The sequence below is a fragment of the Gallus gallus genome, chromosome 7 (genome assembly GCF_016699485.2).
Source record: "Gallus gallus isolate bGalGal1 chromosome 7, bGalGal1.mat.broiler.GRCg7b, whole genome shotgun sequence".
Taxonomy (NCBI): Eukaryota; Metazoa; Chordata; class Aves; order Galliformes; family Phasianidae; genus Gallus; species Gallus gallus.
Window position 1 is genome coordinate 27,491,602 of NC_052538.1, and position 16,821 is coordinate 27,508,422.

The window sequence follows — 16,821 nt, forward strand, 5'->3', positions numbered from 1 at the left end:
TGCTGGGAACAGAGCTGGTTAGAGGAAAAGCAGCAATCCACAGGACGTGTGGGGGTATGCCTAGCAGCCTCTCTTCAGAGCAGTAGCACTGGTTTTCCCACCTCATATTTCTCCTCCCAGTGGCTCTGTCTCCAAACCAGAGCATGGCATACTTGCTGCTTCCTGAACAGGCTGTTTAATTTCAGCAACCTGATCTGGCAGAAAGCTCTCGGGCCACCTGCTCGTAATGCTGGCAGCTCAGGTGCACATCACACTCTTAGAAGCCTTTCATTAACCACACTGGGGGCACTTGGCTCTGTGTTTCAGCCCTGTTAAATCAGCTCAGTCCTTTTGCACCTGTGTGCAGCCTTGTCGCCTCTCGTGCTGTCAATAGGGAAAATGGAGGAAGCCCAACCTGGCTCCTTGAGGACGGTGAGGTTGGACTTCCCACTGGCGAGCTCTGAGTAGGTGAACTTCATGACGCAGTTGTTCACTGGGTAGGCACATAGGATCGCATTGGGGTCATCCGTTTCTGGAATAATAAGAGCAACTTGGTGACTTGCACAGCACACCCCATATGTGTCAAAGCACCTTCATTCTCAGCCAGGTGCTTGAGAGAGGCTCGTTTCCACCCAGAGGCCCAGCATCAGAGCCAGCCCCTGCTATTTGGGAGCGGTGTCATGCTGGGGACTGTGCATTCCTTCCCATACGAGGGGCTTCCTGTCCTACATATGGTGCACATTACGGCCCAGCCTCAGCGGCACGGAGAGCTGAAACAGCATCATGTGGGGGAAGGGAGAATGCAAAGCATTAGGAAAGAGCCTAAAAGCCTCTACCTTGGTACTTTTGCTTTGCAGCTGCCGCTGGTTCTGCTGCAAGGCACTTTGTTTGAGACTAAGGCTGATGGAACAAGGAAATGACCTGAGCAAAACGGGTAATTAGCAAGGTGAGCACCCTAGGAATGGAGGAACATAGGGAACAAAAACTGCTCCTGGAAATCATCAGCACACTTTGATCTTGTTTTGTGTGAAAGTGGTTATGGGGGAGCTGCGAGAAAGGAGATAAATTGATTCCCAGAGATGTGTGCCTTCAGCCCTTCCTGCATTGCCCCGCTCCTGGAAACACCCCCTTGCAGGGCAGCTTTGCAGCACCTCCAGCCATGCCAGACAGCCCTGCAGAGCACCACATACCTTTATGGGATAGCATTTTCAAGAAAGGCATCTGAGCTACTTTGTCCTATTGGTTGTCAAGGCATGTCTGAGGTTCTGGCACCTGGAAAATGCTCTGCTTGTCACTAGCATCTGTGTCTGGCTGTCACACTGAGAAATGATGGCATTAATGACCACTCTTATTCCAGCTCCTTATCTTTCTCCCTTCTGTTTGTCTTTCCCTTCAATGCCTTTGACCTGCCTTCATCAAGAAGATTAATACCTTCCATTTCAATAGCTCCGAGCCCAGTGGACTCATTGCTGTGGACAGCCTGCAGCTGTTCCTGCCTCAGGACATAAACATCCACACTACCTGCACCTGTGGCACCAAAGGCAGGACTGGAGATTAATTAGGTCAATTAGGTTAATACAGATAACACTTGTAAGTTTCTTGACTAATGTTCTTACATGCTATTGAGTAGATATCTTGGCTCCTTCAGGCCCCACTGCTTCTAGCTCCAGCCTTCTTGAACCAATATTCTGTTAAAAGGTAGAGCAATTAAGGTTTCAATAGTAACAACTCTTGTTGACCTTTACTAGGTTTCATAGCGTTGGAACAAGCTGCTCAAGGAAGTGGTAGAGTCGCCATCCCTGGTGTATTTAAGAGCAGTGTGGATGTGGTGCTTAGGGACATGGTTTAGTCATGGACTTGTAGAGTTAGGTGGTAGTTGGACTTGCTGATCTTAAGGGTCTTCTGACTAAATGGCTCCATGGTTCTGTGGTCCAAGCCCACAGCCAGAAGGCACCTGGGACATCCCAGCAGTGCTCAGTGCTCCACTGCTGTGACAGTGCAAACCTGTGTCTTCTGTCTGCTGGTGATGAATACCAGCATTCAGCCCTTCAGCAGGGATTTCTAACACATGCTATATCATAGAAGCACTTGAGGATGAGGATTTGGCTGGGTCTGCCTGTGTGTCCCCGTGTACTTTCTCTAGGAATATTTTGCAGCCCAGATTTCCAAGTTCCGAGCTCTCAAATCTCAGCACCACCCAGGATCAGACTGAGGCAACACAACAGAAGAATCAGCATAATTCCCCAACATGTCTTAAAACAGGGATTTGGCCATTTTCCTCTGAAAGCAATGGGGGTTGGCCAACTGCAGCCCAGTCTCACCTCTCAGGGCACAGCCAGCACAAAGGCTGGCTCTGGAGTTGTGCAACAGGCAGGCAGGAGAGTTAAGCTTTAACCCCCAGTATTTGCTGGCTCCTTAGAAACACAGAGCAGCCAGGCATCAGAAAGGAGCTTCATGTGGGTTGGAAGCATTTAAGATTGCCTTGTAACCTTTCACAGTGTGCTGGGACAGGTTCACTCCCCAGCAAGCTGCAGTGAGGATGGGGAGAGCAAGAGCAAGCCTCCCAAAGGAGAAGGTAGGAAACCCTGCTGGTTGTTAGCTGAGAGAGAAAGGACGAGCAAGGTAGAGCGCTTATACACCCTATGAACTACAGAAGAGATGCTAGAAATGTCAGACATGGATGGCCATGTATCCCTGCTTGATCCAGAAGCACTGGCCTCTCTGTCCCAGCTCCAAGGGCTGTAGACAAGGTCAAGGTCATGACTGAGACTGAAGCTCTCACTGTTTGGCCCTCCTCCACCCCTTAAAACAGCAACCAGGGACTGCCAGAGTGAAGCTTGAAAAGTAGAGGGGGAAAAGGGCTGAGGGACATGGTGTGGGGTGACCTTCAAAAGAGGACACAATGAGCAGGACAGGGGATACTTCTTCCCAGATGAATTCTCAGGGAGATCAGAGAATGCCTTTTTTTGGAGACATTTTGTCCTTTTGCACTCTCTCATGGCTCATCTAATCTCTCCTGTCACCCGACCTTGTCCTGCTCTCTTTGCTTCTTGCATTGGCCACAGTGGGCCTTACACACACCAGCCCTGGACCTGCTCAGGTGCAGTGGAGAGGCAAATCTTTTGAACAGGCCTGGGCAGACTTCATGTAGCTGTGAGCTCAGAAAGGCAGAGCCACAGCTGCACATAGCAAATGCATGCCCAGAGGGATGTACTAATGGCTAACCTTACAGCAATTATCATCTCACTTCTACAGCAACCAATACGTCCAAATCATAAAACTCATTATTTCTTCCAAACTTTTTCTAAATGACTTCATTAAATGAAATTAACGTGCTTCCTTCCAAAAGGCAGTGGGGAAACGTTATGTACAGCTGCTTGAATCCAGATTTTAAGATGCTATTTAAAATCAAGGGTGTTTTACTAAGCATTGAGACTGTAGCTAACCCAGAAATACGAACACAACAACAGCAATTGAGTTGCTAACATGAACACTCAAAGCAATACAAATTACAGCCTACACAAAGGATCATACATTATGCTTTCTAAATACTATTTAGAAACCTGAGGATTTCCTTACAGATATGTCTTGGTCTTGCTGAGAGCAGTTGGTTACTGGGTACTGCTTGCTGGGCCTGGAGCACCAGTCTTATGAGGAGTGGTTGAGGGAATGGGATTGTTCAGGTTGAAGAATAGGAGACTCTCCACAGCTCTCAGAAAGGAGGCTGTGCCAAGGTGGGCGTCAGCCTCTTCTCCCAGGTAACAGTGATAGGATGAGAGATAATGGCCTCATATTGCACTAAGGAAGGTTCAGGTTGGAAATTACAAAAAATTTCTTCTCCAAAAGAGACAGAAAAAGCACAGGCTGCCCAGGGAGGTGATGGAGTCACCATCCCTGGAAGTGTTCAAGAACCATGGAGATGTGGCACCTGGGGACGTGGTTAGGAGGCATGGTGAGGATGGGTTGACAGTTGTGATAGTTGGACTAGATCATCCTTATTTTTTTTTTCCAACCTTAATGATTTTATGATTCTCTGATTCAGCTGCATACTTACTGAGAACATCCACGGTGGTGATGAGCTCATCCTTGCAGTGCTTTTGGCAGGTTTGGTTATCCAGTCTTCCTGAGTTAAACAGCTTGCATTCAATGCAGTCCCTTCAGAAAGACACAGAGAGAGAAAGACTGAGTACAGAAAAAGGGTGGGAAAGAGAAGCTTCAGGGTCAACCATTTTCATTGTAAGGATGGATTTGTTCCAGAGGCAGATTCAGTGAAGAAGCAAACAGCTGTAGGTCTGGAGACTGTTTGCCCTTTGGATGTAGGAAGCTGTATATCAGTTACTTCAAAATCCCCCCTAAGATCAAGGCAGAAGCATGGCCAGGTGCTGATGTCCAGGACACCTCCACCTCTGCAAGGTGTCAGCCAGCCCCTTCTCTACATCTCACAACTACCTGGGCCCAGAAATGTTCAGCTCAGCAAATCTGGGTTGCCAGCCTATAGAGCAAAGCAGCACTAAAATGAAAGGGGCCATGAACCTCTATGAGGAGGTAGACAGCAACACTTGTTGCTCCATGCATACACTCAGTGCCTGCAACATTGCCAGAGGAGAGGTGACAATACAAACCCAGCTGGCCAGGACGCTAGGGACCTTCTCTACCTAGGTGGGCAGGAGCCTCCCAGGAACCAAAGAATCCCTCTCCCTCACATCAAGAAGTCCCTTCTGAAGCCCCATGCCTACCTTTTGGTGCTGCAGACCCCTGGGCAGGTGGGACACTTCTCACAGGTCTCCCCAAACGCCCCGGGCTCGGTGCACTGGCACCTCCCACAGATGCAGTTGCCGCGGCCGCTGCACATCTGCCCATCGCTGGAGACACAGCCGGCGGTCTCGGTGGAACAGTTGCAGTTGTCCCCGATGTAGCCTGTGTGGCACTTGCACTCCCCACAGTGACACTCTCCATGGCCTAGGGGACATAGTAGTGAGAAGGGCATCAGCAGCGACCAAAGCAGCGCTGTGTGACACCAGTGTCCCTGTGAGGGTCCTCCCCTACCAGAGTATCCCCTTGAAGAGCTGGTGTTAAGGGCCAGCCTGAGAAAATCAACAGGCTTAAAGGCTTTCAATTACAGTAAGTGGCATGGCTGGCTGCCCAGCAGCTGGTTTCGGAACAGTATCCATCAGCTCGCTGGAAACACTGCTCGGATTCCTCTGCGGTTGGTCCTGAGGAGCAGCGATGCTTTTGAAGGCATGATTTGTCCACAAGGCTCATCAGCAACCTAATTACAGCTCAGCTTTCCCACTGGAAACAGCCTCGAGTAGCTCAGACAAGATAAATTATATACATGCTCTTCTGATCAGCACTAAACCACTGATAGCTCTGCCTCTCCCATCGCCCTGAGGACACCAGAGGGGTCACGAAGCAACAAGTTGTGTCCCTTGCCAGAAGTCTTGAGAGCACCTTCTGCTCTGTGGGTATCCTGTTCGTCCCAGCAGCTTCTTCTGTGCTCCCACCATTTGCTTTGGAGCCAACCTGTATGCTCAGACATTACCAGAGGGAGGAAGCTAAGACCTCTGAAGGTTACTTCTACCTAAATCTGATGAGTTAACACCACCCAAGGTCCTGACTAGAGTGCAAGCCATTCCCTGTCCTAGGAAAAGCAGCCCTGCACCATTAACTTCAGCTCAACCCCCTTGGACACTGCAGAGCCCAGCACAAGATGCAAATCAGCTAGAAATCCATCTCTGGAAGTCTTTGCTACTCATGAAATGGTTTGCTATATGCAAGTAGTGCCAGGCCAGTCCAGGAGGGCAGAGATCCTATGCATTCCTTCCAGCCCCAGCACTCTGGGATGGAGCCTGGACAGACTGAGATGGAGAAGGGAAACAACCGCTTCCAAATTTGTGTCCTATGCCAGCACTGCAACCAGAAAAATGAAGAAACAGCCTCTCAGAGAAAACAGCTTTGGTTTCTGCAGAGAAGCAGCCTTTCTATATGAAGGTGACTAAGCGCGGGGTGTGAGCTTGAAATTTAAAATCATGTTGACATGTGTTTTCTGCCTGGCCACACTGGCTCAAAGTGCAAGAAGCTCGCCATGGGGAACAAGCCAGGAGTGGGAATTTCCATGTTGACCTTTAGCAGCAAAGACATTACAATCTGCCTGCACCAGCCCGAAAGAGCTGCCACTCCTGAAAGTACCGAGAGCTCCATTTGCGGCGCCTTGCATCTCCCATCTGGCACGGCCTGAAGGCTGGGTGGGACACATTTATGCCTCATGTGGGCATGGCAGGAGTAGACCTGCTTCTCAAAGTACACCCAGAGCCCCAGAGATGGGAATTCACTCCCAAGATGAACCCAATCTTGCTTGAGAAGAAAACACAGCTTCAGGTCCACCGAGGAGGGTGTGCTCCAGGCCCCCCCCTGCTCCTGCAGCACTCACTGTGCAGGACATCAGCACAGCCTTTAACCCTTAAGCCATTTGGATTTGCATGGTCTCTATTAGAGCGGTTTTGCAAAGCCAAAACACATTCATTATGTGCTCCAAACATAACAAGATGTTTTCTTCTGTTCCCATCCTTGACATGAGAGGATGTGAGACATTTAAAAGATCCCCATCTAGCCGGGAAATGACAAGCTCTCTCTGACTTTGGTAAGGTACTTTCCAGCCCACCTCTAATTGTTAGGGGTAACGCCTCCCAAACTCTGTGCACCTGTTATTGTCATTTTTGGTTACCTGAACGACTGCTCTAAAAAGCAAAAAGAACAACCAACAATACCACCACAAAACAAAAGAGAGGAAAGCTGGGGCAGGACCCGGTTAAGACAAACAAGCACATCCAAGCAATGCACGGCCTCCCCAGTGCCATCCCTTACACAGAGTGCTGAGTCCTGACTGCTGCTCTTGCTGCCCTACTTGTTGTTTGCATTCCCCAGAGTTGAAGGCACCAAAAATATCTGCCTACAGCAGAGGGAGCAGCCAAAGCCCAGACATGAGGCACTGCTGGGCTGGCCCTGTGGCGTGAGTGCAGGATTGGAGCCTCTGGTCCTGCACAGTTTGCATGGGAGGGAGAGGGGCAGCGGAAGAAAGTGGGAGAGTCTGGAAACTTTCCGTTTGGGAAAGGGCCCTGGTAAGACGCAGTGCCTGCTTAAGCAAATAAATCATCTGGATTGCCACTAATCTCTTTCCATGACTCAAAGGAGCCGCAGGCTGATGAGCACTGCGCTGCCAGATGCTCGGCACTGGCGGGCAGGGAGGACTTGGGGGAAGTTAATGAAGCGGGGATGGGAGATGTTCCCCCCATCCCGCAGGCTGCAGGAGCACCCCAGCCCAGTGTCCTTGCTGCAAACGGGCACTGAGGTCTGTGTAAACTGCAGTGTGTGCACCGACTGCCTCTGCGTGTGCCAGAAGAGCACTCATCCATGCTCATCTACCCACAGCACAGCGCTGAAACAACAAACCAAGCACTAAAAGGCAGACAATAGGGGGAAAGAGCTTTTCTGTATGTTAATTACACAAGGTACCACGGATTTGTGCATCCTGCCGCTGCATTAATGCCAGCAGATATTTATATCTCAAAGCATAAGGGTTTTGGCCACGAATCGATGAGGCTTTAAATAATACTTTACTCAACCCTAGCGCTGGCTGAGCTCACAGTTCCACCACTGAAAATAGCACCAGCGATGCAGACCAATAAAAGCAAAACTGGAGGAAGAAATCCATGCCTGAGCTGTGACTTCAACCCTGGGCAACACGAGCTGCATCGCCAACTCCATGTCACCGTCAGCATCCCAATGGCAAAAGTCCTCACCCCCCTCATCCTTCCCATTTCTCCCTCACTTGGGAGCTTCTGGGTTAAACAGGAACTGGGCAGGGAGCTCAGAGCTCTGGGAACTGCAGGCTCACTTTGGTGAGCCGGGGCAGAGCGGATTTCCTGCGGAGCCCTGCCAGCCTTTCCTCATCTTCCTCCTCTCCCCTACGGAAGTGCAACTGAATTGCAGTCACAAGATGAGTCCTTGCTGCCCATTTTGGCTTTTTGATGTATCATTTCCTGCATTTCTTAAAATAAAGTCTTTTTTTCTTTTTTTTTTTTTTTCTTGTTAAGGAATCTCAGCACCCCACAAATCTCCTGACTTTGGCTTACATAAGCACCTCAGCCCCACGTGGCTTTCTGGATGGGGACCCACAGCTGGTAATTGGGAGCTTTCAGGTCCCACTGTCAACTCTGCTACAGCTGCCAGGAGCAATGTGGGGCTGCCAGACCCGAGGGGATGAAACTGGGATGGGTGTAACGGTTCCAGTACAGCTGTGGGTTGAAGTAACCCAACCAAACTGAGTACATGCTCATCCACAGCTTCATCACCTCTTAGGAGCTTGGCATGGGAGGCACTGCAAAAAAAGCTGATAATTCCTATTACCAAATCTTCCTTGCTACAGGTGATGATCCGTGGGTCCACAACCAGGAGCTTCTCCCCCACCCATCATAGAATCCTTTGAGTTGAAAGGGACCCTTAAAGGCCATCTGGTCTGCAGTGAGGAGGCACGCCTACAGCTCAACCAGGGAGCCCCACCCAGCCTGACATTGAGTGTCACCAGGGACAGGGCATCCATCACCCCCACTTCCATACTCCTCGATCCATCTCTGCAGACGCAGCATGGCAGGTCAGCAGGGATGGATTTCAGCAAGCACATATAAAAAACCACCCAGCCCCCTTAGATTTATTCTTAAAATAAAGTCTGGCTCCAAAACAAAGCTGCAGGATCCCAAATGCCTGAACCATAGGGTCAAATTCTACGGTTCAATCCCATCCTTAAAATGAAAAGCAGGCTGACTCCCAGCCTACCGAGGCACAAATGTGCTGAATGTCCTTTCAGCTGGACCTCATTACGAGGTGTGGTCCCCAGAGCAAAGAGACATTCTTTCACTGCAGAATCCAGTGCTGCGGGAGCCTTGCCCAGTTCCACGTTAGGATGCAAACACATAATCTGGTGCAAGTTCACCAAAGGTCCATGGTTTGGGGATGGATTTCTCCCTTCCCAAAGAAGCTGAAAGAAGTGAAAATTTCATTCAAAACAAGATATAGAAAAAGAGAGAGAATCCACAGCTGCGCTGCACTCTTAGGTCTCATGTTTGGTATTCCAAACCAAGCAAAATTCGGGGGCTGTCTGTGCATGTCAGTAAGAAACACAATCTCACTCACCTGCTTGCTTTAGACTGTTAGCCTCTCAACCCAAAATACAGCATTCATTTCCAACCGCCTCTTTCTGTTAATGACTGTAATCAGAAAGGTCAAATCCAGGCACCAAAGGAACCAGCCATAAAGGCAGAGCATTTAGGCAAGACCACCCCACACCATCATCTCCCTTTGAGGAGCACATGCTCAGCACAGCTTGCTTTCCAAGTCTGTATCATTCATATTCTGAGGGCTTTCTGGAGTTTGTAGTCCGTGGAGCAACTGCACCTGTGCATGGGGTCAGGCAGGTGCCTGTGCCATCAGATGGCACCTCTTGCTGCTGCTTTAAGACAGACCCCCAGGCAGAGCTCTGGTTTCTGCAAAGATGTAGAAAGCGTCACTGCTGTATTCTTTTAATTCTGCCAAGGCATTTAATGCCTCATTAGCATGCATTAATGGTTGCAAAAGGCTTGCTGGAGGGCAAGGAGAAACCCCAAGTGAAAAGCGGTCAGAACAGCAGCGCTCTGTGCGGTCAGGTCCTTGAAGGGATCGCTGCCAGGGTTGGGGAGGGCTGCAACAGCACTGAGGGCCTGGGCAGGGGAAAAGGAGGGGTAACAAAAGCTGGCATTTCCCTCCTGTGCATGGAATGGGACTTCTGGAGAAACAGAGCTCAATCCTTTGGGGACAAAATCCCAAATCTGTCAGTCTCTGATGGCCTCTCCCAGGCTGTGACTGTTTGGGGCTGACAAAGATGGCCCAAGCCCTTCTGCAAGCATCAGAACAGATGGGGCTGGAAACAGAAAAACCCCTTAGCGTGTGCCCAGCACACATATGAGTGACATATATGGGTGCTTCCCAAGCACATATGGTCCCTGGGCAATCCCCCACCACTGCTGGAGTGCAGCCTTCGGGCGACCCCTAAGGATCCTGCCCAGGGCTGCACCCAAGGGAGAAGTCCAGGGTGAGAGGAGGAGGTTTGTCTAAGAGGGAAAAGAGATTCTAGGAGGGAAGGCATGAGCTGGGTGCAAGGCTTCTTATGCTATTTTAGGTCTTCAGCTCTCTGCCTTCGGCATAGAGCAGGATGGGAAAGGTATACACTCAGAGGAACATGGCACACAGAACACAGTCTCAGGACTGCATTGCAGAGAGAGCGGAACAGAAACCAGGTTAAAAAAAAAAGAAATAAATACCCAGAGGAAGCAGAAGAGAAAGGCTGGGGAAGGATGGAGAAGCAGGGAGATTTCAGGAGACTCATGGGGAGGGTCCCCTCTCACCTGCAAGAGCCACCATGAATTTGCATACCCTTCCAGTCCTTCCCAATTGCCCAGCAGCAGGGGGATGAGTAGAAGGAATCCTCTTAATCCCTCCAGCCCCAGGCCCTACTGCCCTGAACCTTACATCTCTCCAGGCTGCCCCACATGATGGGAGCAAACAGAGCTGACCCGATGACCCCTAACCCTAATTTCTTCATGCTAATCCACATGATGAGAGCAAATGGAACATGCCCAGCTTAGCAACTTAACCCAGAGAAAGGAGGAGAGCAGAGGAGGCCCCCCAGTTGAGCTTGGCTCATTATAAAATGTCTGCAGTGTCTGTATAAATTCTCATCAAAGCCAAAACATTTCATGGGCAGAGATCTCCCACCAGGCAATGCTTATGGGTTAGGACTGGAGGGGTACACCACAAACCAGAGGTTTCCTTTTCCCTCACTCAGGTGGAAGACCCCAAGATGCCCACACCACATCTGCTGGTTGCTGAGAAGTAGCAATGGGCACACAGTACTCATCTCTGCCCAGGATGGGGAGGATGCAAAGAGGGAAGGAAAAGAGACACTCACAGCCCTGTGACACTAACAACATAAGAAATCTTTCTGCATTTCCAGGCAGCGATGTGCATCTGCACTCAGATTCTGCATTTTCACTCAAGCCCCCCCCCTTTTTTCTTTTTAATTCCCCAAATTTAAAAACAAAAAAACAAAAAAAACCCACCAAAGATAGCGAAACTTGACATGACAGAAAAGAAAACACAGCAGATGTGGTTTAAGCTCTGTTCCCTCTTTCTTCCACAGAGCATGCTTTTCCCTTCGGGGCTATTCACCACCTGCTGTGCATGGCAGAGCAGCCAAGCAGGCACAGGGAAGTTCCCCTTCCCAGCCACACTCAGCCACCACCTCCACCTCTGGAGCCACCCAGCACTGCCCACTTCTTTCTTAACAAAACACAGCAGCTTCTGGTAAAAGCTGGCATGGCAGGAATGAAGATTGCTGAGATGAAAAAAAAGAAATGGTTACAGCTGGGTTCCTTCTGTTCCTGCATCTCAGCCCCTCCCTGGCACACCAGCTCTGGTGCAAGCAGACAGATGATGACTCCAGAAATGGGAAAAAAAGATCTGCTTCCAGGCCACGTGTCTCAGCCTGTAGGAATTAGTGCAATAAGAGGCTGCAGCAGGAATCACAAGGCAGAGATGCCAGTGGTGCCAGCAGACATGAGCACTGCCCTCAAAGCATGGGGCTAGCGTGTTCTTTGTCTCTTGCACAACCAGAAACTGCAGCACCGGCACTGAGCAGCATCTTCCCATGAGAGCCAGGGCAAGGATGGAGCTGCTGAACCCTGATGCGGCGCCTGCAACCAGGAAATCCTAGGACAAATTGCAGAAGCAGGAGTGTGATTTCTAACGTGAAGTTGTAGCAAAACAAACTAAAGCCTTATGTCACTGTGTGCCAGGGCAGGCCGAAAACCCAGAGTTCTTCCCCATTTAACAGACCCAGGAAAGGGAAGCAGACAGATTTAATGATGGAGGCCACAAAAGATTTGCACACCCTCAGCAGTTTTTGAAGCGGTTTCCACAGGGCAGTTGGAGGTCTGTGTAGATAGAATCTCTCTGCAACAAGCCACGGGTTTTTGGTTGAATTGCCATTTCCTAAATCCCTTTACAGAAGTGGTTTTGGTATTTTAGAGTATATTTACAAAACTGACACCCTATTGCTGACGTTAGCTTTTTGTGTCAGCACTGGTGAAGACAAGGAGATTTCTGTAGACACACTGAAGTAAAAGAGATGCTGCACTACTCACACCCCCTGCAAATACGGGTCTGAGCACTGCAGCTAACAAAGTGCGGCCTCCAGCAAACCAGTCCTGCTTCATTAGTGGCCAATGCATGATGCTCTCACCAGGGCCTCTCCTCCCTCTTACTACCTCATTTTATAGGACCTTTAGGAATGCAATTAGCACCGAGATGTTTCCTCCTTTGTCAGATCTGCTGGAAGGCAGCCAAGGGGTCCAGAAGCCATGGGGATGCACAGTGATCTGCAAATTCCTGAGCTGGGCTCCAGGCAAGGAGGCAGGCAGCGAGCAGAGGGCTCTGCCTCTCCATGGCAGCCATCCGAACTGTCTAGGAAAGGCCAGACCCTGTGCTGAAGCTCCCAACATGATGCATAGCTGTGTGCAGTGTTTAGAAACTCTTCTGTACTCTCCTTCTTCAGAAAAGCTGAATCCACCATGGCTACTTCTTCCAGAGACCTGCTGCTCCTTAGGGGCAGTTTGGGGCACACCCCACACCAACTGCTATGCATGCTCAGGCACTTTTTGTAGGCTGGAGAAGCCCCAAACCCCTTGGGCTGAGAAAACTACCTCAATACATTAAGGGTGCTTTCTAAGGCTCAGTTTCAGCATTGTAATGGCTGGAATTCAGAAGAAAAAAAGGCTACTAAACAATAAAATACCAGGAGGCATGGTGAGAACCACCCCACCAGTCTACCCCTGGAGCTGCTTGGCCTCAGCCTACGCTTTGTTTTCTTTCACAGCTATAGAAAGGACTTTTAAATGACTCTAAAACTGGCACATCCCAAACCAGCTCTGCCCTTCTTCCCACCACCAGCAGCCCTCCACTAGGACAGAAGAAAGCAGGTGCAGCAGATGACACATGACTTGCCATGGTGCTGTTTCCAGTTGCTGCCAAAAGCCAGAGGACTGCCATCCCCATATGTAGACAGTGCCCCAACAGCCCTGACCTGCCTACCAACACAACAGTCTCCAATGGCCCAGGGAGTGGCAGAGTCACTGTCTTTGGAGATGGTCAAGAACCATGGAGATGTGGCACTTGACGGACATGGTTAGCAGGCAAGGTGGGGATGAGCTGAAGTTGGACTTGGTGATCTTAGTGGTCTTTTCCAACCTCAGCATTTCTATGATTCTATAAATGCACAACCCAGGGGTAGCCCATCACTTACTCAGAAGCCTGCAGGGTAAGGCACAGTGGGGAAAAATCCCTCCACTTCTTCAGAGAACAGTGAAAAACAGCTGCTTTTCTGAGCTTACTCTACCAGCAAGAGAGCTAATGCAAACCTGCACAGCATTTTGGAAATTTGGTCTGAGATTTTCACTCGAGGTGAAAGAATGATGTCTTAGGGCTGATCCAGGCAATGTGTGCAAGGTAAATTACATGACCTCAGGCTGACAAGGAATTAAAGGAATTGCCATTTTAGCAAACACTGCTAAACAGCTCCTCCAGCTTTGCTGAAGCAAAACAGACTGGCTACATCTTGACCAGTGGATGATCTGTTTTCGCAGCAGGCAGAAAAATCTGCATGTAAAATATCTTTAGAAATCTCCACCACAGATTTTCTCTAATGAATAACAGACCAAACTCAACCTTTCCTTTCACCTGTCCTCTACCAAGGGATTGCTTCCAATGTGTTATCTTTAAAAAGAGATGGTTTCTATGCAGGCACATGGCACGAGTGGAGAAACTCAACTTAAGAAGGCAAGACAAAGCTTGGGAGAATCCAAGCCTGTGAGGGTTGTAATAGAATCACAGAATGGTTGTGTTGGAGGGGACCGTAAAGCCTACCAGTCCCAAACCCCTGCTGTGGGCTGGTTGCCACCCACCAGCTCAGGCTGCCCAGAGCCCCATCCCACCTGACTTTGAGGACCTCCAGGGATGGGGCACCCACAGCTCTCTGAGCAGCTGTGCCAGTGCCTCATCACCCTCTGAGTAAAGAATTTCTTCCTTACATCTAACCTAAATCTCCCTTCTTTTAGTTTAAAGCCATCCCCCCTTGTCCTATTACACTATCAGACCATGTAAAAAGTCACTCTCCCTCTGGTTTATAAGGTCCCCTTAAGTACAGGAAGGTCACAATGAGGTCTCCTCGGAGCCTTCTCTTCTCCAGGCTGAACAAGCCCAGTTCCCCCTGTCCTTCTCAGGAGGAGAAGTGCTCCAGCCCTCAGAGCAACCTCATGGCCTGCTCCAACAGCCCCACGTCTTTCTTGTGCTGGACACAGTACTCCAGATGGGGCCTCATGAGGGCTACATTAAGGCTGCACTTCAGGAAACCCGCTCCCAAAAGATCAACGCCAAAGCTGTGACTTAGCAGCCCGAGCAAAGTGAAAGGTGCAGGGTGGGACAGCACCTACCTGAGCAGAGGACTCCCTTGTATCGAGCGCAGGAGAAGTCATCACACTCGCAGAAGGGCCCGTAGATGTTCCCGAACTCGCTCTCATAGCAGACGCACTGGTTACAGCTGCATTCCCCCCGCCCGCTGCAGACGGGCTTTCCCTCCACCTCACGGCACAGCCCGGGCTGGGTCTCCCCGCCGGCCCCCTCCTCACATTCACAGCGGGCCCCCAGGTAGCCGGCATCGCACTCGCACAGCCCGCAGGCATAGGTCCCATTGCCGCTGCACTTGCCGCTGGCTGGCTCCGCGAGGCCGGTGCAGCCACACAGGCAGTTGTAGGTGACAGTCACCTCCAGTGTGTCACGGAAGCCGGCTGGCTTGATGGTGAAGACGTGGGAAGTGTCCTCAGCCGGGCAGCTGCGGGCCTCCACCGACACCTCGAAGGAAACCTGGCGAGAGAGGGCGAGGGGGGAGTCGGTATGTGGCCCAAAATGGCCTCCCAGGTGTGGATGAACAGCCCCAGCCCCACGTCATGTGGGCACCTCAGCGCCCATCGAGGTTTTGGCCTCCTTCACACCCCTCACCACCACTTTGGTTCCCCATATGGGCCATGTGTGGACCCAAGAGGGACAAGCAGAGGCACAAAGCTGGCTTTGGATCCCCACAAACCACACACCAAGGGGAGAACCACCAAGAGGGAAGTGCTGGTGCTGTGTTAGGGGAGCCCCACACAACGGTGCAGCCACTCTCCTCACCGCCTTAATGCCCCCAATAGCCCCTGCAGTTTCTGCCTGCTGAACCCACATCTCAGCCCTCACCAAAGAGTTCATTATTCTGTGGGTAGCTCATTTCAAAAGACACCACAGGCATTCTAGTGAAGTTTCAAGGCTTATTACCATCACCCATGAGGGTTAATGTTCTCCATCACAGACCGCTGGTTTCTGTGAGGCAGGAGGCAGCCTGCCTGAAATAACCAGGGAAAAAGTCTAGCAAACAGACAGGTTTTCATAACAGCAAAAACATGACATTTTTCTTGAAAGCAAATACCAGCACAGATCTCAACAGTGCAGCACAAGGACCCAACGTGTCTACAAGGCGAAGGATTTAGCACCTTTTGTGAGAATCCCAACCTTCATCACTCATAAAGTCCCAATTAGGGAACACATGTAAATTGCACAGAAGGACATAGAACCATAGAACCATTAAGGTTGGAAGAGACCACAAAGATCACCAAATCCAACTCAAGCCCATCCCACCATGCCCACTACCCACATCCCTCAGTGCCACATCTCCATGGTTCTTGAGCGCCTCCAGGGATGGTGACTCCACCTCTTCCCTGGGCAGCCTGTGCCAGTGCCTCAACAGTCATTCTGAGAAGAGATTTTTCCCAGTATCCAATCTGAACCTCCCCTGGTGCAACTTAAGGCCATTACATCGGAAAGCAAGCTCAGGGCATCACCCTGCTCCCTTCCACATGCCACCAGCACCAAACCCCAGCATGTCAGGAGCCAGTGCCGGTGTCCACCCCTCTGGGGAAGCTCTCTCAGCTGTTCACGGGAGCTAGACTCCAATCCTCATAGAAGCTGCTGAGCAGGAGGTGATGCAGGGACAAACCACAACAGCTGGGTGAGCTGTGTCTTTATGCCAAAGGCCAGAGCCCAGGCCAGATTAATGCTCCTGCTCTAAGGGCCCTGGCTTTGCTGGTGACATCAGGAGGGCACGTGCCTACGGTTGGCACAGCTCCAGGGACTGATTCTACCCGCTGAGCTGAAATCCAGTAATGTCAGCTAAAACGCTGAGGCCACCTCCCTTTTTAACACTTAACGTGGCCCTTATTTGGTGGGGTAAAAGTTCAGCTACTGTTTATTCTTCCAAACTATTTTTATATGCCCAAGTGCTTAGTGCTCTGGTATGTTTTTAAAGCCGTTCTTCTCAAATAAGGAAATCATCCTGCTAATGAGTCCTCACAGACAGCAAAGACCTGGAGAAGGGCTCAGGATTCCCAGCCAGGCTGAGCCTGCTGGCCCTGCAATGCAGTGCTGATGCCGGGTGACAACGTGCCCTCCTGATCATGCCCAACAGGTTCAGGTGCATCTGGACTTCATAGAATGACAGAATCACAGAATAATTTGAGCTGGAAGGGACCTTTAAAGGCCATCCAGTTCACCTCCCCTGCCATGAAGAGGGAAGAGCTGTTCAGCTGGCAGAGCTTCTCTCAGTGGGTTTTTACATTACCACAGCACAGTTTTGAGGCTAGCAGAGGAAGATGGGCAGGCGGGACATGC

General features: G+C 50.4%; 1 protein-coding gene across 2 annotated transcripts in view; it reads right to left on the reverse strand.

Moving 5' to 3' along the window:
• Positions 1-16,821, reverse strand: part of ITGB5 (integrin subunit beta 5) — a 40,946-nt gene that overhangs the window by 1,645 nt on the left and 22,480 nt on the right. For both annotated transcript variants that reach the window (NM_204483.2, XM_040703246.2), the window contains exons 10-13: positions 14,556-14,985; positions 4,716-4,938; positions 4,034-4,134; positions 395-511 (exon numbers count right to left, since the gene is read on the reverse strand). In NM_204483.2, the coding sequence (NP_989814.2) occupies positions 395-511; positions 4,034-4,134; positions 4,716-4,938; positions 14,556-14,985 (871 nt within the window). The remainder of the gene's footprint in view (positions 1-394; positions 512-4,033; positions 4,135-4,715; positions 4,939-14,555; positions 14,986-16,821) is intronic.